The following is a 24,194-nucleotide window of genomic DNA, read 5'->3' as shown; positions in this document are numbered from 1 at the left end:
GTGACAAACCTTTCGAATCCTGTTTAGTGTGAAAGGCTGTTTGTTACTAAATAAAGTACTATAAATGTTTTTTTTTCTTCTGTAGTTCTACTTGGTACTGATATGTGTGGGTTTCAGACATGAACGTAGAAGTACTGACTGATGTGATTCCATTTTCTGTGAAGTAATCAGTCACTGCCATTTCAGTTGGAGAAACATAATTACTCATTCATCATAGATTCTTTGGGTAACTTTTGAGTTGGGTTACCACTGTTTATAACGTTCAGCACTTTAATTTCAATATTTAACTTTAAATCCAGTGTTCTGGATTATAGAGGCAGCACAATAAAATGTGTCACAGTCCAGTTACTTTCATTATATGTAAATAAATTAAATACTTCATACTGTGGTGAGTAAAAATAAAGGGAACTGTTATGATCTACCTGGTCAGCTGCATTCTTGTGTCAATATAGTCACAGGTGAGAAGACAGGATGTTTCACTGTATCTTTTAATATAGTAAAAGAACTGATGAAGAAGGGCAATAAAGATAAAATGCTGGACGGAGAGATTTGCGAAGAGAAAGAACAATAAGGGCTGCATGTGTGTGAGTCCTGATCTGCTTTGCAAAAAGGCATCCATATTTACCTGTTGGACAGTTGCTGCTGCTGCTGCTGCTGCTGCTGTTGCAATTCTGAGAGATGAATGGCTTCAAAGTCCCCCCTGCTGCACAAACAGCCTAAACCATCACACTGTATAACAGATTTCACTGGGCACTTCAGCTCAGTTCTCTACCCAAACAAGGTACTGGAGCACACTATATAATACATTCATTGGCCACTTCATTAGGTACGCTTACCTTTTATCTACACTCAGTGTTTATTTTTCAGGTCTACTAACCAAACAAGGACACCTGCTGGTAGTTATGCAATTACAGATTGCTCTTTTTTCGCATAATTTTCCCAGTACTACCCTGTTCATTAATATTCAGAACCAGTTGAAATTTCTGCTTGCTGATTCCAGAAGTATGACAGTTCTATGTTAGAATCAATTCACATGAACACTTTAGGGCCAGCCCTGTGATGGACTGGTGGCCTGTCCAGGGTATTTCCTGTCTTCTGCTCAATGAGAGCTGGGATAGGCTTCAGAACCCCCTTGACCCAGGAAGAAAAGCGGTGTAAAAGATGAATGAATTAATATATTTTAGGGCCATTCTAGATTAAATATGAATACTTAGTGCTTGCAAAAACATTCTATGTGTTATTTGAAGCTTGTAACAGACAATAAACATTTTACCGGGTAGCAGCTCTACAGTGACTGTATTAGTAGAGCTCTGACATAGAGCTGCCACTGTTTTTCATTTCTACCAACTGAATGGAATGTGTTTTTTAGGCTTTCATTCATGTTTACAGTCAGTGGCAAATCTAGGACTTCCACGAAGTTTTCATGAAATTGGTCTCGCCTACTGAAAATCAAAATGAATAGCTAATTTCACTGTCAGTTCCTAATTATGTTAATGGTCATGACACAATAGGCTTTCAACCGAGCCCTTGAAGGCCTGACCAGTGGGAGAGCTCGCTTGGCTGTATCTACCTGATTAAATCCTGATTGGATAATGTTCCATTTCAAGATTTTGACCCTTTTGTTTCCCACCAAAACTTAACAATGAAATACGTATCATATTTGCAGAGCTGAAATACAAGAAGCAAGAATGACTATGTATAATATATGAACACTGATCTACAAATTACACACATGCATGTTTTGTTTTGCAAAATCATTAGGCCTTCTCTAAAGGCCTAGAACACCATGAGGGTTCCCCTTTTTGCGTCATAAGTCTTGAGTCAACATGTTACTCAAGTCTATGTTGCTGACTCGAGTCCCCAACTGTTTATAAAACTTTTAGAAAACAGTACGCTCAATAATTGTGTTTGAAGTTGTTTCTGTGTATATTGTAGCGTTGGCATAGAGAAAAATGCAAAAACCACAGTGTATATAGGCAAATACTCTATTTTGAACAGGCAACAAGAAATGCCCAGACGAGGCAGGGGGTTAAACAGGAATACATGGCATCTGTGGAAGGTGGACACTTCAACACACTGTAAACCTACCTTCCTCAATCACAATTACTCCAAGCAACGGAACTACACTAATAATATCAATAACAGTAATAACCCAGGAGCGTGGCACCTCCCAAGAGCCACTTGCAGCATGGAGGACACCAAAATAATAACTATTTAGAGGATGAGCTTTAATAAACTAAGGCATGTTTCACAATGCTGGAGTGGTTTTTCTGTTGTGTAACAAGTAAACATAAAACACAGGAACATGCAAGTTTTTATCAGAGCTCAAAGGGAAGTCTAGCCACAGCCAGCTTCTTACATTCTATGATCACTGGTTGATCTCTTTCTCTTCCAATGGGTAGCAGTGCTGTGTGGGTCTTCTTGACTCTTGAGATGATCATTGCTGTAGCATGTTGTTTGGGCAATGTGCTGGTGATCCGGGCAGTGTGGACATGTGGAGCCCTCAGTCAGCCCACCTTCTGCTTCATTGTGTCCCTCGCTGTGGCTGATTTCCTGGTGGGGTCTGTGGTCATCCCCATGGCTGTGCTGGTGGACATTGGTATGAACATCTCCTTTTATGGCTGCCTTTTCATGTGCTGTGTCATCATAATGCTAGAGGTGGCCTCTGTCGCTTTACTCCTGGCCATTGCAGTGGACCGTTTTCTCCGTGTGCGCATCCCTCTGACGTGAGTAGTTTTTTACCCTCATAGTTGAAGGAGCTATAACCATCCTGCAGACAAATAACTTCAGATTTTAGTTTTGAACTGTGCTACACTTTGGCAACTTGAGCAATATGATGTTGAAATTATGTTGTGAAACTTATATGTTAGCTCATCCTTTTAGCTCAATCTTTTTAAACTATTTAAGAATCAGAACCAAAAAACTGATTAGATTTTTTATTTCTTTCCCAGGTATAAGTCCACAGTTTCTATAAAACGCTCTTGGATCGTGGTTGCACTCTGCTGGGTCACTGCTGCATTGCTGAGTTTTATCCCCATGTTTGGATGGCACAACCCTTTGGGTGCAGACAGTAATGAATGCAGATTCTTTAAAGTTATCTCCTATTCATATCTAGTTTACTTCATATTCTTCAGCTTATACCTTCCTCCGTTGGCTCTCATGACAGGCTTGTATTGTTACATCTTCCTGACCACTCGAAGGCAGTTAAGAGCAAATATAGGCGTGGCTACCAACTCCAGCACATATTACCAAAAAGAACACAGACTGGCTGCTTCACTGGTTCTGGTCTTAGTTCTCTTTGTTGTCTGTTGGCTCCCTCTGTTCCTCATGGTCACTGTACGATTATATGGTCCACATATTGAGGTGCCCTCTGTTGCTGTTGACATAGGTGCCCTCCTGTCTCATACTAATTCAGCAGTTAACCCCATAGTGTATGCGTTTAAGATCCCAAAGATAAAAGAGGCGTGTAGGAAGCTGTGGAGAAGAGTTTATCATGACAGAGAACAGCAGCAGAGTGAACAGAACAACACACAGAATAATACAGACAGAAACACAAACAGCAATGCAGAAAACGCCAGAACAAAAGACAACAGTACAGAAAACAGAAGTGCTACACAGCAGCCAGTGTCGCAATAACCTGCTGCAACTGCTGACATATATGAGATGCACAAAGACTGTAATTGACTGTTTACAAAATTATGATTGACACGCCTCTGAGCCATTACAGTCATCTCTAAACGTTCTGTCAATCAAAGGAAAACCTTTGGCACTGTTGGAACGATTTGTTGTTTTATCTTAAAAATTCAAACCCCATTTATGGGAAAGTTGAGGCATTTTGTAAAATGCAATAAAACCATTACTCTGTGATTTGTTAATTCTTTTGAATCATTTTAACTGGCAAAAGTACATAAACATCACTTTTAATGTTTTGATTAACCAGCTTCATTGTATTTTGTTAACATAAATACATTTTGAATTGGGACGGGGCAAAACGAGAGCAAATAGTCTATAGAACATTCAAGTTATACCGTTTTGAAACATTCCACAATTAGCAGGTGAATTGGTAACAGCTGAGGGTATCGGGACTGGGTATAGAAGTAGCATCCACCAAATGCTCGTCTCAGCAAGCAAAGATGGGTCATCGCTCACCACTATTGAAAATGTGTGGAATGTATATCATGAATATCATGAAGAGAAGAATCAGATGATGACCATGCACTGCTGAGCAGCTGAGTCTTGTGTCAAGCAAGAATGGTCAAACTTAGTATCCTCAGTTCCAGTAAAAAGTGCAATGAAAAGAAAAGGTGATGCTACACAGTGAACATGCCTCTGTCCCAACTTTTTTGAGTGTGTTGCAGGCATCAAATTCTATATTTTTTAATGTTTATAAAATACAATTAAGTTCTAAAATATTGGAAATCTTTTCTTTGTACTTTTGTCAGTTAAAGAAAGATTTAAGAGAATTAAAAAATTACAGATTCTTATTTTTATTGCATCTTACAAAATGTCCCAACTTTTCCAAAAATGGGGTGTGTATAAGCAACCTGAGAGACTGAAGATTTAATAAATAGAACATCAAACAGTAAGTCAACAGAACAATTACCAGTGTGGCATTCTGTTATTGTTTGACGTTCGATTACTTTTGATGTTTTTAAATTTTAAGGATTTTTTAAATCAGTCCTGTTGCTTTTTAAGTTGCAAAATAAATGCATTTCCCTTTTTTTTTAATGTAATAATTTCAGGAGCCCTCAACTGGCAAAACAATCTAAGCATCCACCCCATTATCAAGTTGCTTTCAAGCTGGGATTACTCAAAACATGCTGTGACTAAATCTGCCTCATACTTTTAAGTTGACCTGACTAAACCCCACAACCTACATAAGAATTACTGTTGCCAGTATTTCAGTGTGCAACCTGAATAAACACAGATTCTTATGTGAAGATCTCATGAAGGCTGAACACAAAGAACACAGACACACAAAAACACCATAAGAAACAGGGATTGAAAACAGCTGCATTTCAGGTCTGCAGAGTTTCACCATGGAAGATACTCAGAGTTTGGTGACGTCTATGGGTCCCTTCAGACAGTCATGGACTGCAAAAGCACTAAATAATTTTATTTAAGATTGCGTTAATTTATCCAATTACTTATGGTTTTCTGAAATGAGCAGAATATGCATAAAATACATCTGTAATTCCTTCATGGTTCACTCAATATCAAGATAAATACTCTCAATTAAAGCTTACGTTCTGTATTTTAATGTTTCTTACCAATATTCTGACTTCAATTGAAATTGTTTTTATATAAATTGAGATCCAGGCTTTTTTTCTTTTCTTTTTATTAAGGTTATTTATTTATTTATTTATTTTGGCCAAGAAGACAAGCGGTGTCCATTTTTTTTGCACTCTGCACATGGGTGATCATGCTAAAAGATTATATTTCTGCACTTGTTAAGACAACCACTCTTGATAATATACAATATATTAATATTTTGCAATTTCAGTATAGCTCTATTTCATATCACGATTTCGTTAGAAAAACAATGACTCAGCCCTGCTTTGTACAGTGGAAGGCAAATGTGAAAGGAATTGTTGTGGCCCACCTGGTCAGTTAGAATGTTGAGTTGAAATGGTGAGAAAATAAGATTAACTAATACAGTAAAAGACATAAGAAATGCACAGAGCAGCAATGAAGATGAAATTGAATTTTGAAAGGTCTGGGGGAGAGATCTGCAGAGACAGTTATTAATGCTACAGTGACAAATGTCTGTGAAAAATGATTTACCTGATGGAAATTTGCTTCTGTTACTGTGGCAATTTTCGGGAATGCCCCCAGAGTGCCCCCTGCTGTACAGGCATGCAGTCTAGATCATTGCTTTTCTCTGAAAAATAAGATACTAAACTATTAATAACTGTGTTCTGTGTACTTTAATAAAAACCTCACATTACAGCTGAGTTAACAGAGACACTTTTTCAAAAGTGACTTTACTGGATTTAATGACTACAGGCCAGTAGCCCTGACCTCTCTAGTAATGAAGGTCTTTGAACGCGTGGTCCTTGCAAACTTGAAGGCCATTACAAACCCTCTGCTGGATCCCCGGCAGTTCGCATACAGAGCTAACAGGTCTGTTGATGTGGTCAACATAACCCGGCGCTTCATGATACAGCATCTCAACAGTTCTGGAACCTATTCTAGAGGTTTGTTTGTGGACTTCAGCTCAGCTTTCCACACCATAGCATCAGAGCTGCTGCAGATCAAACTGTCCCAGCTGTCTGTGCCACATCTCATCTGCTGGTGGATCATGGATTTTGTGACAAACAGGAGAACAGCAGGTGCAGCTTGGAAAACACATGTCAGACCCTCAGTACTGGAGTTCCACAAGGTTGTGTGCTCTCACCCCTTTTCTCCAGTCTGTGCACCAATGGCTGTGTCTTCAAGGAACCAACTGTGAAGATCTGTAAGTTGGCAGACCACAGCACTGTGGTGGGCCTCATAGACAGCGGTGATGAGTCTGCCTACAGGAAGGAAGTCGAGCAGCTGGTCTCCTGGTGTAGCAGCAACTACCTGCTGCTGAATGTGAAAGACTGTAGAGATGGTGGCAGATTTCAGCCCCCCACCCCAACCCCACCCGCTAACATCAATAGCTCTGTGCTTTCCAAACTAATGATTTTTTTTATGTTCAATTTTATTGTAAAACAATATAAGAAGAAATTAATAAACACTACTTGTTTAGCTAAGATTAGCTAGCCAGTCAGCTGCTCCTTCAGGCTGAGGTGGGGATTTTGGCAGCTTTTAGGAGGAAGATTTGGAGGCTGATGATAACATCATTTTCTTTAGTTCATTTGACAATTTGGATAAAGTATGTTCCTCATGTGTGATGGTAACATTGTTAGCCTATTGCTTTCTCCAGTAAACTTGTTGCCTCTGAACTCCTCAGGACTGAAGTGTTTTTGAAGCTGCTCTGTTTTGATTGGCTTTCAGAACTGAATCATTTAAATTTAACTGGGCAAAAGTGAAGTATTTAGTAGAAATTAATGGTGAGTTTTATTAATATAAAAATGCTATGATTTAATTTTACTGCTAAAATACCTTTACAAGGTACAGTAATGAGAGTAAATATAATTTGTTACTTTCCACCTCTGTGGAACAGAATTGAATCTTTACAAACAGTAAATGCAGTGTTTAAAGAAAAGAGGCAAAACAACTTGAAACAGCATATTAGTCGGTAATATTGCAAATATACTAGTTAGCTGGAAGACACTGCAGTAAAGACTGTGCATTAACATAACAAAACGAGCATGCAAAGTCTCACATGTGAGGTTGAAAGCTAAGGGTTTTATTGATTTATCTCATGCTGGTTCTAATTCATGTAGATGTCAACACATCAGTGCTGTCTTATGCGACCCTACAGGAATCTAGTTGTATGTTAGCATTAACAGCGATTCATATAAACATTTTGGGCCAAACTAAATCAGACATTTCCATCTTATAAATACATTCCATGTATTATTTGAACATGTAACAGACACACTGTAGCACTTTTCAGCCACTCTTTCAGTAGCATATCCTGGCATAGAGCTGCCACTGTTTTCCATGTCTATTAGCTGACTGAAACGTTCTTTAGGCTGGCACTTGTGTTCTCCATCAGTCATGTACCTTCCAGAAGGCCTAGAATGATATTTATTCTAACAAAATTGGCCCAGACCATTGTAAATCAAACTGATTGGTTGATTTCACTCTAAATTAATTACGTTACCAGTTATTCTGAAAGGTTAGACCTTCAATTCAACCCTAGAAGTCCTAACCAATGGGAGAGCTCACTTAGCTGTATCTGCCTAAATTCCACAATGAAAAATGTGACCCTTTAACCCTAATAATAAAATAAGAGTATTATTAAAATACTTGCAGATTTTAAGTTCAAAAATCACAATATCACAAAATCACAAAAATCAAAAATCTGCTACAAATTACAGATATGTTTTGCTTTATGCAACAACTTCATGTAGAACACATGAACATGTCAGTTTTCATCGTAGTTCACAGAAAAGTCTAGCCACAGCCAGCTTCTTACACTCCATCATCACCATGGGTGTTGCCCCCCCCCTTTCCTAAGTAAATGTACAATACAAGATCAAATCGTCTATGGTTTATTTTCATTTACAATCTTCTGTAATAGCAGGGCGCGACCTGGGGAGGTGCGGTTGCTGCTGCTCTAATGCAGCCCTGCCTCTGCTGTTCTACCATAGATTGACGAACAGTCAGCCAATCATATTAGAGTTCATATGCTGTAAGCCAATCATATCAGACTTGGGGGAGGGGCTCTGTTTATGCGGTTACCGAGCTGAAGACAGGATTTTGGCTAAAAGCTCACTAAAATAAACATTAGACCTTGTTCAAAATCTGTAATATACAGAGAGAAACAGTGTTAAACAGAGTAAATACCCACCTACAGTGTGGATTTGTGGCAAATTCTGGTCAGTATAGCTGGATATCTGTTTTTTTTTACTTGGTTGCTTGTTAACTCTAGCTAACTTTAGTTAACTTTGGGTTTGAGTCAGAGAATTCCCACTCTGCAATGTCTTCCGGTTTTCTCAAATGCTAGAGAGCGCTCCCAAGTGAGTCCAAAATGAACGGGTTGATATGGAGCATTTGAACAAAATCATAGTTTATAAACGCTTAAACATTTTTAATGTAAAAGAATACAATAATCTCCTGAACAATGAACAGCATAAAACATTTAACACTGCTGTTATATTTTTAAGAGCTTTTAAACTCGAATAATAGGAGTTTAAAAAGGCGCCTCATGTACGTCCATGACGTCAGTGAGCGCGAACAGCCAATGAGCTGCTCCGCTCGCCAATCAATCATCATGTTCTAGCAGTAATGCCCGCCTTCTGCTGCCCATTCATTGAGGACTCACTCACGGGCGCCCTCTGCTGTTCAGCAGTCCTGTTTTTGATATAACGGGGTGAATAGGAAGTGGCCAGGCTCCTCATAAGCCGGCTCTGGGTTGAGTGAGGTAAAGAAAAGAGACTAGGCCAACAATAACATTAGCTAACTAGCTTAGCTAGCTGACAAGCTCTGGTTTAACCTCACTTCTCAGTGAGCGTGAGAGTGTAATAGAACAAGAGGGATGGAAATAACATTTTAGACAGCTCTCTATATTCTTTGTAGATTTCTCTTCAGTGTTTGGGAAGAATGACACCAGTATTTGCCTAATATTGCTATTTACAGTAAGTTAAAGTCAGTGAAGAGGACGAGGCTGAAGTTACTTCCTGTTCGCCACATTCTTGTTGGAATTTTCCCGCTGTGAGGCGCCTGAATGTAATGGCTACAGCATTTAAGGTGGAACGGGAAATTCAACAAAAAGCTGATTCAGCTTAGTGTGAATAGGTCATCATAGCATAGTTTTATATACCTCAATTCCCTCAATTCCTAAAACTGTAAATGGAAATTAAGAGGCGGTGGCAGCTCTGTCAAAGGCCAGTCAGATGAGAAGATTCTCAGATTTTTACCAGTTAAAACAAAAAATGTAACTGATTAATAAGCATTTCCTTAGGTTCTTCATAATCTGAGTTTAATACAATTAAAGTATTACCTAAGACAGGAAGAGAGGGGAAGAAGGAAGCTGAAGGAGACTGACAGGACTGAAGGAGCAGATCTCATGGAGGTTAGTGATCAAGAAGAAAGCGAGAGAGGGGTTGTATAAGCTTTTGGTTACAATTAACACTGAATTAACTGAGGAAATACAATATTTGTCACCATGACCATGAAATTCTGTCACCTAGCTTATTAAACATGCCTACAGAGCAAAATCACACTTTCTGATTGCACCATCTGGGATAGAACTGATCTGTAGTCTGTGTGTTTGAGTAATATATTTAGGACCTTGCAGTGTATCTAAGAGAGAGGAGAGAACATTACTTAACTTCAGTACCTTTGCTTGATCTGTGCCTGTAGTAAGTGGATGGATATAGTGTTTGTTATATTAGCTCTGTGCTTCAAACAAACTACAAAGAGACAGATCTACTCTGTGCCAATTTGACCAACTATTTTTTGATATACTTAATGGCTGATGTACTTGACATTTTCTGGCTTTTGCTACTCTAAAAGTGCATTATAAACATTTTGGGGCCATTAAAAAAAAATCTCTTTGGGGACCACCCCACCAGACCCCCAGGTACAGACTTTGCTTCCTTATCCATGAACTTCTAGTGGCATCCCTGGTCATCACCACATGTACTGGTTGATCTCTTTCTCTTCCAGTACCTCTTGGGTAGCAGTGCTGTGTGGTCCTTCTACTTCTTGCCTCTTGTGATCAATGCTGTAACATGTTGTCTGGGCAATGTGCTGGTGATCTGGGCAGTGTGGACATATGGAGCCCTCAGGCAGCCCACCTTCTGCTTCATTGTTATTTCTTGGTGATTTCCTGACCGTTTAAGTTTTTCTGATGGCTCGGGTGAGGTTAAATAGATAAATATGGGAGTATACTTCAGTTAGATTTCAATGAAGATTTATTTTTATCTTTCAATCATGACACCTTAAATAAAGGCTAGATTTTTGCTTATATTTTGAATGAAAGACCAAAAACAATAAAGAATTAAGAATATTTTCTAGAGCTCATTTTGCTCATGATTACCAGGGCTGCCAACATTTGTGGAGGGCACTGTCTATAAGACGCATGAAGACCATATTTGCAAAGTCATGATTGACTCACCTCTCCACCATCGTCTCTAAACTTCCTTCCTCCATCAAACAAAGGAACACTATTGAAAAAGATTTGTTAGTTTATCCTAAAAGAAAAGTAACCTGACAGGCTTCAAATTTCACATTTCAACATCAAATTGTAAGAACAATAACAGAACAGAACAATAACCACTGATGCATCAACTGTTATTTGTTGTTCTTTTAACACTTTTTAAAAACCTTTTTTAAATGTGAAAGAAATTTTAACTCAGGCATGTTACCTTTTTAAGCTATAAACAAATCTCCTTTTTTTCTGCCTTTCTTAATTTTTTGAAGTGATATAGACATTTCAGGAGCCCCCAACAACCATCCAAGTCTTTGCCCCATCATCAAGTTGCCCTCAAGATGGGATGACATAAAACGTGCTGTGAAGAAAGCTGCTTTATACTTTTAGTTGTCTTACACAACCTACACAAGAATTACTGTTGCCAGTATTTCACTGTGCATCCTGCGATGTATTTAACAAAAAACAAATTCTTATGTGAAAAAAAAAACATCTATTGTTAAATCATAAATCTATTGTTGACTGCAAAAGTTCCAAACAATTTCATTTAAAATATTGTGTTAAATCATCCAGTTACTTATGGTCTTCTGAAATGAGTAGTATATGTTTAAAAACATCTGTTAGTCCTTCGTTATTCAACCAATATCAATATTAATATTCTCAGATTAAAGCTTACATGCTGTATTTTAATTTCAGTCTCATTGTTTCATTTCATATTCAGCAGTCCATTTACTTTCATTAGATGTAAATTAATTACATTCTTCATTTTAGGGTTGAATGATTTGGGTAAAATATGTTGTTGCACTTTTTCTTTTCAATAGTCTGGCTACAACTGAAATTATTTTTTTATAAATTGATGTTCATGTTATATTTCTTCACTTTTAAGACAACCACGGTTGATAATGTAGGATATAATAATCTTTTTGTGATTTGAAAATAACTTGCAAATTTCAATTTCAACATAAAAATAATGAATCTTTCAGTCCTGCTTCATACAGTGGAGCGCAAATGTGAAAGGAATTGTTATAACCTAGATGTTCAGTTAGAATATTGAGTTAAAATGGTCACAAAGGAGGAAACAAGATGAACTGATATTTAAGGCTACAGTGGCAAATCTAACAGTGGTCAGTCTTAATCTGCTCTGCATAGGGAATATTTACCTGTGGTAGATTTGCTTTTGCAGCTGTTGTAATTTTCAGACATGTCCAGAGTGCCCCCTGCTGTACAGGCACACAGTCTAGATCATGTAAGCACTGTTCTTCCCCAAAATAAGGTACTGGACATAAATAAATGTGTTCTGCTCACTTTAGGAAAAACCTCATATTACAGCTGAGCATCTTTTTCAGGGTAACAAAGACCCTCATTCAAATGTGATTTTTAATCCTCAACACCTGCCTTGTGTATTGAGTTTTGTTTAGTGTTTATGAACCATTCAGAGTTGAGTGGTTTTCCTTTCATAGTGAGATTGAAGCCTGTTTCACAGTGCCAGTGTGGTTTTATAGAATCCTACATCTTGTACAATGTATGGGCACAAATAATCTAACCCGAGACAAAAGCTCCTGTAAACAGTTAGCAAGTGTGCTGGTAAAACACCCCACATAAATACACCCCTAACACAACCACTCGTAAACCATGTTTTTGCCAGCCGAGAACAAGTGTGTTTGTGGTGGAAAAGCGCAGAACAGTTCGAGATGCTGTCACTGGCACCAGCACTATGTCGGAAAAGAGCTACGTGTGATGCAGCAGGACAAATGGTGAATACACACTAATATCACCAGGAAACCCACGACTGACAAAAACGATCTCTGCCGGTCGTATGGGCAGGTATATCCATGGCAGATCATGTGCCGAGCAAAGCTTCATGATCATATAGAAATTGAATTGAATTGAAAAATTGCAATTAGATATTTTACCTAATATTTCCCCAGAATGTAATTAATTTACATCTGATAAAGACAATTAGACTACTGGATTTGACATAAAGCAACGACTCTGAAAGTAAAATACAGAATGTAAGATATAAACTAAGAGTATATATATGAATGTTGGGTGAAGAAATTACAGATGTTTTTATGCATATTCTGTTCATTTCAGAAGACTAGAAGTAATTAGATGAAATAATAGAATCTTAAATGAAACTGTTTAGTACTTTTGCAGCGTCTGTCTGAAGGGACCCATAGACGTCACCACACACTGAGTATCTTCCCTGGTGAAACTCTACCAGACCTGAAATGCTGCTGTTTTTTTGTGTCTGTGCTCTTTGTGTTCAGACTTCCTGAGATCTGCACAAAAGAATTTGTGTTTTGTTAAATACATCACAGGTTTCACATTGAAATATTGGCAACAGTAGTTCTTGTGTAGGTTGTGGGGTGTAGTCAGGTCAACTTAAACGTATGAAGCAGCTTTTTTCATAGCATGTTATGAGTAATCTCAGCTAGAGGGCAACTTGATGATGGAGTTAATACTTAGATAGTTGTGCCAATTTGGGCTCCTGAACTGACTGAAAAACTTTTAATGATAAAAAAAAACAAATCCTTTCAACAGTGCCGAAGGTTTTCCTTTGATTGACAGAGGAAGGAACATTTAGAGATGATATGATTGTGAAGGCACCTGTCCAGGGTGTTTCCCCACCCCCCACCCTGCGACCCAGAAAGATAAGCGGTTCAGATGAAGTGTGTGTGTGTTTGTGTGTGTGTGTGTGTGTGTGTGTGTGTGTCAATCATAGTTTTACAAACGGTCAGTTACAGGCTTTGTGCATCTCATATGTCATCAGTTGCTGTAGGTTTTTACAAGACTGACTTGCTTTTTGTGTTTCTGTCTGTATTATTCTGTGTGTTGTTCTGTTCACTCTGCTGCTGATCTCTGTCATGATAAACTCTTCTCCACAGCTTCCTATACGACTCTTTTATTATGGGGATCCTAAACGCACAAACTATGGGGTTAACTGCTGAATTAGCATGAAACAGGAGGGCACCTCAATATTATCACCATATAATTTTACAGTGAAGCAGCCAGTCTGTGTTCTTTTTGGTAATATGTGCTGGACTTTGCAGCCACACCTATATTTGCTCTTAACTGCCTTCGAGTGGTCAGGAAGATGTAACAATACAAGCCTCTCATGATACCTAACGGAGGAAGTCATTACATAGGAAGTGGAAATAACGGTTAAGAAGCTGCATTGAATTCTGTCTGCACCCAAGAGTTGTGCCATCCAAACATGGGGATAAAACTCAGCAATGCAGCAGTGAACCAGTGCAACCACGATCCAAGAGCAATTTTTAGAGACTGTAGACTTGGAAAAGAAATAAATAGTATCAGTTTCTTTGTTCTGATTCTTAAATAGTTCAAAAATGAAGTGGGGCGTTCAACATATCAGTGTTCCTTCATAAAAGAAACACCATAGAGCACCGCATTGTTCTACAAATAGATGTCAAAGTATAGCACTGAGTCAAAATCTGAAGAACAAAATGAAGCAGAAGGTGGGCTGCTTGAGGGCTCCACATGTCCACACTGCCCAAATCACCAGCACATTGCCCAGACAACATGCTACAGCAATGATCACCTCAAGAGGCAAGAAGACCCAGAGAAAGAAGAGAAAGAACATAAGTGTGAAGCTCTTTGCAAAAAGGCCTCCATATTTACCTGTTGGACAGATTTTGCTGCTGTAGCAATTCTGAGAAATGAATGGCTTCAGAGTGCCACCTGCTACCCCAGATAAACGGTATATAACCTGTTGTTTTGAACACTATATGCGCAGTTGGGTCTCTCGAGACCCTGTGCCACCTGATGCTTAAATAAAGAAGAAGCTTTTTTCCACAAACTGAGCGTCTGAAGACTCTTTCCTTTATGACATATTTTGAGAACTTAGACTTAGAACAGTTGTTAGTGTAAGTGTTTAGCCAGTATTAAAATATAAAGTAAAGTAAGTAAAAAAATTGGAGGCCTGGTGTTGAAGGGGATAGCCTTTGGTCCCGACACAAACTACATGCATTGACTGCACATAGCAATTTGGGAAAACAGCCCTGACTTCACATTACGTCTGTTGGTTTTGCAATGATAAAGATGAAAGCTGACACACATGAGGATGGAAATCAAAGGTATTACTACTAATGTAATCAATTTTGTTTGTATTTTTTATTCAAGCTGAAAATTCAGAATTGTTCTGTGGCAAACCATAACTATTAGAGCTAGGCCTTCAGTTCTGGGTCATAAATGTCAAAACTCAGTCTAAAACAAGGAAAGAAAACACCTAATGCTGATTTCTGCCTGCTGATTCTAACAGTATGTTAGTAGTAATCTGACTCCAGTTCACATGAATATTTTATGGCCATTCTAGATTAAAGTTTGACATTTCATGCTTGCAAAAAACTTTCTATGTGTTATTTGAAGGCTTTCAGGTTTCTGCTCATGTTTACACTCACAAAGGTCATGTGACCTCCACAAAGAGTGACGCTGTTTGTATTTTCATGGAATTGGTGTCACCCAGAGCTGAAACAAAAGAAGCGTGATTCTGTTATATATCAAAAAAATAAAAATTGCAGACATGCATGTTTCTGTTTTACAAATCCATTAGAAACATTCAGAGGGTTCCCTTTTTGAGTCATAAGTCTCGAGTCTGAGTGGAGTCGTGTCGCGAGACAATCAACATGTGACTCAAGTTGGTGTCTATGCCAGTGTGGTTTTGTATTGTGTAACAAGTAAACATAAAACACAGGAAGTTTTTATCAGAGCTCACAGAATTATATATATTGGCTGCTTCACTGGTTCTGGTCTTAGTTCTCTTTGTTGTCTGTTGGCTCCCTTTATTCCTCATGGTCACTGTACGATTATATGGTCCACATATTGAGGTGCCCTCTGTTGCTGTTGACATAGGTGTCCTCCTCTCTCATGCTAATTCAGCAGTTAACCCCATAGTTTATGCGTTTAAGATCCACAAGATAAAAGAGGCGTGTAGGAAGCTGTGGAGAAGAGTTTATCATGACAGAAAACAGCAGCAGAGTGAACAGACCGTGACACAGAATAATACTGACAAATACACAAACAGCAATCTAGAAAACACCGGAACAAAGGCAGCAGTACAGAAAACCGAAAGGCTACACAGGAGTCAGAGTTGTAAAAACCCTACAGCAAATGATGATATATATGAGATGCACAAAGACTGTAGTTGACCATTTGCAGCCATCACAGTTGTCTCTAAATGTTCCCTTTTCCATCAGTCGAAGGAAAACCTCTGGCTCTGTTGAAACGGTTTGTTGTTTTATCCTAAAAAATTCTAATGCCATTTCTAGAAAAGTTGGGACATTTTGTAAAAGGTCTTTTTAACCTTTATTTAACTTACAAAAGTACACAGATTTTACGTTTTTATTTCGGCTGAACAACTTGATTGTATTTTTTAAATATGAATGAGTGTTGTAATGGGACGGAGCACAATAATGGCGAAAAATTTGTAGAATATTCAAGTGAATTGGTAACATGACTGGGTATTCAAGGAGCATCCACCAAAGGCTCAGTCTCAGCAAGCAAAGACGGGTCGTAGCTCACCACTATTGAAAATGTGTGGAATGTATATGATGAATATCATGAAGAGGAGAATCAGATGACGACCATGGACTGCTGAGCAGCTGAGTCTTGTATCGAACAAGAATGGGCAAAATTTAGTATCCTTAGTTCCTTATCCTTATCCTATCCTTAGTAAATAGAAAAGGTGATATTACACAGTGGTAAACATGCCTCCGTCCTAACTTTTCTGAGTGTGTTGCAGGCATCAAATTCTATATTTCTTCATGTTTACAAAATACAATTAAGTTCTAAAATATTGGAAATCTTCTCTTTGTACATTTCTCAGTTAAATGAAGGTTCAAGAGAATTAAGAAATCACAGATTCTTGACATTTTATGAAATGTCCCAAGTTTTCTAAAGATGGGGTTTGTATAACTAACCTTAGAGGCTTAAATTTTAATTGAAAATCAAACAGTAAGTTAACAGAGCAATAATACGTGTGACATTCTGTTATTATTTAATATTTGATTAAATGTTTAGTTTTAAAAATTTAAGGATTTTTTAGATCAGCCATGTTACTATTTAAGTTACAAAACAAATCTATATATTATCTACAAATACATTATAAATCTATCTTTTTTGTACAGTTTAGTTAATGTAATAATTTCAGGAGCCCTCAACTGGCAAAACAATCTGAGTATCCACCCCATTATCAAGTTGCCATCAAGCTGGTATTACTCATAACACACTGTGAAGAAATCTGCCTTATACTTTAAAGTTGACCTGACTAAACCCCACAATCTGCACAAGAATTACTGTTCCTAAAATTTCCTGTGATGTATTCAACAAAAGAACACAGACATAAAAAAAACAAAAAAAGCAGGGAGTGAAAACAGCTGCATTTCAGGTCTGTGGAGTTTCACCAGAGAAGATACTCTGTGTTTAGTGACATCTATGGTTCCCTTCAGTCACTGAGTGTAAATAAATAATTTTATTTAAGATTGTGTTAATTCATCTGATTACTTATAGCTTTCTGAAATGAGCAGAATATGAATAAAACATCTTTAATTTTCAATATATATCAACATAAATACTCTCAGTTAAAGCTTACATTCTGTATTTTAATGTCATTGTTTCATTCATCCCTGTAGTAAGTTTACTTTCATTACATGTACATTAATGACAATCTTCATGTTAGGACTGAATGATTTGAGTAAAATATCTAATCGCATTTTTTTTACTAATATTCTGACTTTAATTGTTTGAAGTTCAATTTATTTTTATATAAATTGAGATCGAGGCATGTTTATTTATTTATTTTTTGTTCATTTATTTGGCCAAGAAGACCAGCACATCCATTTAATCTGCACTCTGCACCTGGGTGTTCATGATATTATGTTATATTTCTTTATTTGTATTGACAATCACTGTTGATAATATAGGATATAATAATCCTTTGCAAATTGAAAATGGCTCTCTTTCAAATTATGATTTTGATATAAAAACAATGACTCTTTCAATCCTGCTTCATACAGTGAAAGGCATATGTGAGGATTTGTTATGACCTACCTGGTCAGTTAGAATGTTGAGTTGAAATGGTTGAAAGGGAGAAAACAAGTTTAACTAATACAGTAAAAGAGCTGATAAGAATTGAGAGCAGCAATGAAGATGTACTTTTGAAAGGTCTGAGGAAGCGATGTGCAAAGGCACCTATTTGCCTAATGAAAATGTACTTCTATTACTGTAAATATGGAAATACTGTGCTGTGAATATGGAAATTTACAGCAAAGACTCCAGAGTGCCCTCTGCTGTACAGGCATGCAGTCTAAATAATCTAAGCACTGTTCTTCACCAAAAAGTGACTTTACTGGATTTGTACTGGATTTAATGACTACAGGCCAGTAGCCCTGACCTCTATAGTCATTAAGGTCTTTAAACACCAGGTCCTTGCAAACCTGAGGGCCATTATAAACCCTCTGCTCGATCCTCTGCAGTTTGCATACAGAGCTAACAGGTAGCAAGCAAGCAAAGTTTATTTATATAGCGCTTTTTACAACAGGTGTGGTCACAAAGCAGCTTTACAAGGAAATCAGCATTACAGAAAGAAATCTGGGTCCAAGCCCCCATGAGCAAGCCAGGTCTGTTGATGTGGTCAACATGGCCCTGCACTTCATGCTACAGCATCTCAGCAGTGTTGCTACCTACACTAGAGTTCTGTTTGTAGACTTCAGCCCAGCTTTCAACACCACAGTGCCGGAGCTGCTGCAGATCAAACTGTCCCAGCTGTCTGTGCCACATCCCATCTGTCAGTGGATCATGGATTTCCTGACAAACAGGATACAGCAGGTATAGCTTGGGAAACACACGTAAGACACCCAGACCCTCAGTACTGGAGTTCCACGAGGTTGTGTGCTCTCACCCCTTTTCTTCAGCCTGTAGACCAATGACTATGTCTTCAAGGAACCAGGAAGGAAGTCGAGCAGCTGGACCTCAACAACATCCGTGACTCTGTGCTTCCCAAACTAATTAGGTTCTTTTAGGTTTAATTTTAGTGTGAAACAATGTAAGAAAATAGCAAACACAGTACCTGTTCAGCTAGCCAGTCAGCTGCTCCCTCAGGCTGAAGTGAAGATTTCGGCAGCTGGAGGCAGATTTGGAGGCTGATGATAACATAATTTTCTCTAGTTCATTTGAAAGTAAAAGATGTTGACAGTCTGGATAAAGTGTGCTCCTTGTGTGATTGTAACACTTTTAGCCTCTTTCTTTCTCCAGTAAACGTGGCGCTTCTGAACTCTGAAGTGTTTTCAAAGCTGCTCAGCTTTGATTGGCTTTCAGAACTGAATCTTTTAAATTTAACCAGGTGAAAAGAAAAATAGCAAAGTATTAGATATTAATTATAAAGTAAATGTAGAGATACTATGATTTAATTTTACTCCTAAAATACCTTTACAAGGAAAAATGTACTGAAGTACAGTAATGAGAGTAAATATAATTTGTTGCTTTCCACCTCTGTGGAACAGAACTGAATCTCTGCAGACAGTAAATGCAGTGTTTAAAGGAAAGAGGCAAAACAACTTGAAACAGCTTATTAATCTATAATATTGCAAATACACTACTTGGTGGGTAGACACATATGAGGTTGGAAACTAAAGGTTTTATTGATTTATTTCATTAAGGTTGGTGGTTTTAATTTATATGGATGTCAAAACTTAATAAAAAAGTGGAAAGAAAACTCACCTACACAACAATTCTGTTTTATGCCGCCCCTACAGGAATCTAGTAGTATATTAGCACTAAGTTAACAGCATTCATATGAACATTTTGGGCCAATCTTTATCAAACATGGACATATAAATCGTATAAATACATTCCATGTATTATTTGAACATGTAACAGACATTAACATTTAATCTTGATTATATTAAATCATTGCATTCTGTTTTATTTACATTTATTTACATTTTACACAGCGTCCCAACTTTTTTGGAATTGGGGTTGTAAATCAAAAATGAACTACAAGTTGAAGACGTATGATTCTGTTTTACAAAATCATTAGATGAGATTTTACAAAATCAGTACATTAGTTCGTGTGGTTTTGCATTGTGTAACAAGTCTATGTAGAACACATGAACATGCAAGTTTTCATTGGAGCTCACAGGGAGGTTTAGTCACTGCCAGCTTCTTACACTCTATCATCATCATCATCATCATCATCATCTGTACTGGTTGATCTCCTTCTCTTCCAATGGGTAGCAGTGCTGTCTGGGTCCTCATTAGGTGATTATTGCTGTAACTTGTAGCCTGAGCAGTGTGCACATGTGGAGCCCTCAGACAGCCCACCTTCTGGGGCCGTCCTTATTACTGTGCTGGTTGACATCCATATGAACACCTCCTTTCCTGGCTGCCTTTTCATGTGCTCTGTCATCTTAATGCTAGAGGTGGCCTCTGCCGTCTTACTCCTGGTCATTTCAGTGGACCGTTTTCTCCGTGTGCGCATCCCTCTGATGCAAGTTGTTTTTTATCCTTATATCTGAAGGAGCTATAACCATCCTGCAGATAAATAACTTCAGATTTTGATTAAATACTGTGCTGCACCTTCACTTCTCTTTATTGAGCAATATGATGTTCTGTGGTTTTTCTTTTAAATTATGTTGTGAACTGATATGTTAGCCCCTCATTCCATGCTTTTAAACTATTTCAGAATAGACTGGCTGTCTGTGTTATTTTTGGTAATTATGTTATTTCATGAGCCCCCAACTAGCATAGCCATCTAAGCATTCACCCATCATCAAGTTGCCCTCAAGCTGGGATGACACAAAATGAGCTATAAAGAAATCTGCCTTATACTTTTAGTTGTTTTACACAACCTACAAAAAGATTAGTTGCCAATATTTTACTGTGCATTTCAGGTCTGACAGGCCTTCACCAGAGAAGATACTCAGTGTTTGGTGATGTCTGTGGGTCCCTTCAGGCAGTCACTGACTGCAGAAGTCCTAAATAATTTAAGATTGTGTTTATTCATCTAATTACTAATGTCCTTCTGAAATGAGCAGAATATGTATAAACATAACTGTAATTCCTTCATGGTTCACCCAATATCAATATAAATACTCTCAGATTAAAGCTTATATTCTGAGTCATTGTTTCATTTCATATTCAGCAGTACATTTACTTTTATTAGATGTAAATTAATTACATTTTTCATTTTAGGGCTGAATGATTTGGGTAAAATAGGTAATTGTAATTTTCCTTTCCAATATTCTGGCAACAATTGAAATTATATTTGTATAAATTGAGATCCAGGCCAGTTTATTTTTTGTTTTGGCCTAGAAGACCAGAGTGTCCAGTTTTTCTATACTCTGGATGTTCGTGTTATATTTCTTCACTTGTTAAGACGACCACTGTTGATAATGTAGGATGTAATAATCTTTTACAATTTGAAAATGACTTTCAAATCCTGATTTCGATAATAAAACAATGAATCTTTCAATCCTGCTTCATACAGTGGAAAGCAAATGTGCAATGAATTGTTATGATCCACCTGGTCAGTCAGAGTGTTGAGTTGAAATGGTCACAAAGGAGAAAACAAGATGAAATCATAAGAATTGAACAGAGCAGCAACCAGGATGTAATGTAATTTTGAAAGGTCTGAGGAAGAGACCTGCAAACGCAGTAATTAAGGTTACAGTGACAAATATCTGTCATTCTTGATCTTCTCTGCATAAAGATTATTTACCTGTGGGAGATTTGCTTTTGCAGCTGTTATAATTTTTAGACATGTCTGAGTCCAGAGTGCCCCCTGCTGTACAGGCACACAGTCTAGATCATTTAAGCCAGGGGTGCACAACTCTAGTCCTGGAGGGCCAGTGTCCAGCACAGTTTTGTGATTTACCTGCTCGAACACAGTTGTGCACCCCTGACCTACGTGCTGTTCTCTACCAAAATAAGTTACTGGACTATTAATAAATATGTTCTGCTAACTTTAACAAAAACCTCATATTACAGCTGATCTTTTTCAGGGTAACAAAGACCCTCATTCAAACGTGACTTTTAATCCTCAACACCTGTCCTGTGTGCTGAGTTGTGTTTAGTGTTTATGAACCATTCAGAGTTCAGTGTTTTTTTTTTTTTTGTAGTGAGATTGGGGCATGTTTCACAATGGAAGTGTGGTTTTATACTGAGTAACAAGATTTTATAGAAAATGGTCAAAAAATTGATCATTTTGTGTCATTTCATACCAACTCATCTAACCCTTCCAGTTCATGTCATGGATTTTCTTGAAAAAACTCTTGTGAAAACTACCATTAAATTCATGGAACTTTGAAAAATCCTATAGCTCTACTCCAAGTACTTTTTTTTAATATTAGTTTTAGAATTTTTTATTTTGCCCCAATTCATAATTTTTGCAAATCTTTATATGCGCACAAGTAGTATTCCCCTGCAGATTTTGCAAATTCAACAGGTTGCAAATAAGTTAGAGCTTTCAAACTTTGAACAAGAGTAGCATTTATTAACAGATGCCTAAATATTACAAACAAAAAATATAAGTTGCTCAATTAAATTGTAATACATTTTAAACATAATTAGGATCAATTATTATTCAACCCCTAGGTTTAGGTGGAATAACCCTTGATTGCAATTATAGCTATTAATCATTTTTTATAAGACCTGATCAGGCCGGCACAGGTCTCAGGAGTAATCTTGGCCCACTCCTCCATGCAGATCTTCTCCAAGTTGTCTAGGTTCTTTCAGCATCTCTTGTGGACTTTGATCTTGAGCTCCTTCCACAAGTTTTCATTTGGGTTAAGGTCAGGAGACTGCAACACCTTGATCTTTTCCCTCTTAAATCAGGCCTTGGTTTTCTTGGCCGTGTGCTTGGGGTCGTTGTCCTGTTGGAAGATGAAATGACGACCCATCTTAAGATCCTTGAAGGAGGAGCGGAGGTTTTTGGCCAAAATCTTCAGGTAGGCGGTGCTATCTATCTTCCCGTGGATGCGGACCAGATGGCCAGGCCCCTTGGCTGAGAAGCAGCCCCACAGCATGATGCTGCCACCATCATGCTTGACTGTAGGGATGGTATTCTTGGGGTCGTATGCAGTGCCATCCTCTCGCCAAACGCCCCAGGTGTGGTTGGCACCAAAGACCTCGACCTTGGTCTCATCACACCAGAGAACCTTGAACCAGTCCGCCTCAGAGTCCTCCAAGTAATCATGAGCAAACTTTAGACGGGCCTTGACATGATGCTTTGAAAGTAAAGGTACCGTATGGGCTCGCCTGGAATGGAGACCATTGCGGTGGAGTACGTTACTTATGGTATTTATTGAAACCAATGTCCCCACCACCATGAGATCTTCCCGCAGCTCCTTCCTTGTTGTCCTTGGGTCAGCCTTGACCGTTCGGACAAGCCTGGCCTCGGCACGGGAGGAATCTTTGAAAGGCTGTCCAGGCCGTGGAAGGTTAACAGTAGTTCCATAAACCTTCCACTTCCGGTTGATGCTCCCAACGGTGGAGACAGGTAGGCCCAACTCCTTGGAAAGGGTTTTGTATCCCTTGCTAGCCTTGTGACCCTCCATGATTTTGTCTCTGATGGCTCCTTGGAATGCTCCTTAGTCTTTCCCATGTTGACTATGTAAGGGTTCAGCTGGCCCCGCCTGCTGTCAGCAGAGGGCGACGGCGGCAGGGTGTCCAGCCTGGGCCGCCTGCTGCCAGCAGAGGGCGACGGAGGCAGGGTGTCCAGCCTGCACCGCCAGCTGCCAGCAGAGGGCGACGGCGGCACAGGGCCATAACTTCAGGGAACTCCAATTCCCAAAAGTCCGCGGGCTGTTTAGGCCCAACGAGACACACCTGCGGACTCCTCTATTTAAGGTCAAGGCAAACAGTGGTGTTTGTCACGCCTTTAGAGGGCTGACCGGTATGGTACTTAGTGTAAGAAAAGAAAAGAAAAGAAATGAAAAGAAAAGAAAGAAAGAAAGAAAGAAAGAAAGAAAGAAAGAAAGAAAGAAAGAAAGAAAGAAAGACTGCCTGCCTGCCTGCCTGCCCCAAAACTAAAAAGAAAAGAGGGCTGAGAAAAGAAACTGTCCCAAAGCTACTTAAAGGGGGAAAAAAAAAAAAAGTTCTTGAGCTACAATCGGCTCAGCGAAAATAGAAAAGCTGTTTGCTCCAACTGAAACAAAGTCTGCCTTCCCTTCGTTCTTGGAGTGGAAGTGTTCAGCCTTTGTTTGAGTACGCTGCTTTTCCCGCTTTTTCTTTTCCCCCTTCCTTGAGGTGTTTTGCCAATAGTCACCTGTGCTCCTCAGTGGTGCAGTGTGTAAACCTGCAAAATCTGCAGGGGGTTGAATACTACTTGGAGGCACTGTATGTGTACTCTAAGCCTCAACAATTGCTTATTAATTGATAAAATTTGTAGTGAACGTCCATGACACCCAAAAGATTTGCAACAGGTATT

General features: G+C 38.5%; 1 protein-coding gene across 1 annotated transcript; it reads left to right on the top strand.

The window, feature by feature from the left end:
- The first annotated feature begins 2,337 nt into the window (after window positions 1-2,337).
- LOC118807577 (adenosine receptor A1-like) lies at window positions 2,338-3,642 on the top strand. The gene is made up of 2 exons (XM_036569612.1): window positions 2,338-2,726; window positions 2,952-3,642. The coding sequence occupies exons 1-2, from the start codon at window positions 2,395-2,397 to the stop codon at window positions 3,634-3,636; spliced, it is 1,017 nt and encodes a 338-aa protein (XP_036425505.1). The 5' UTR covers window positions 2,338-2,394; the 3' UTR covers window positions 3,637-3,642.
- Window positions 3,643-24,194: the final 20,552 nt, after the last annotated feature.

Source organism: Colossoma macropomum, unplaced genomic scaffold (genome assembly GCF_904425465.1).
Source record: "Colossoma macropomum unplaced genomic scaffold, Colossoma_macropomum, whole genome shotgun sequence".
Classification (NCBI taxonomy): Eukaryota; Metazoa; Chordata; class Actinopteri; order Characiformes; family Serrasalmidae; genus Colossoma; species Colossoma macropomum.
This window is presented reverse-complemented; position numbering and strand designations above follow the sequence as displayed.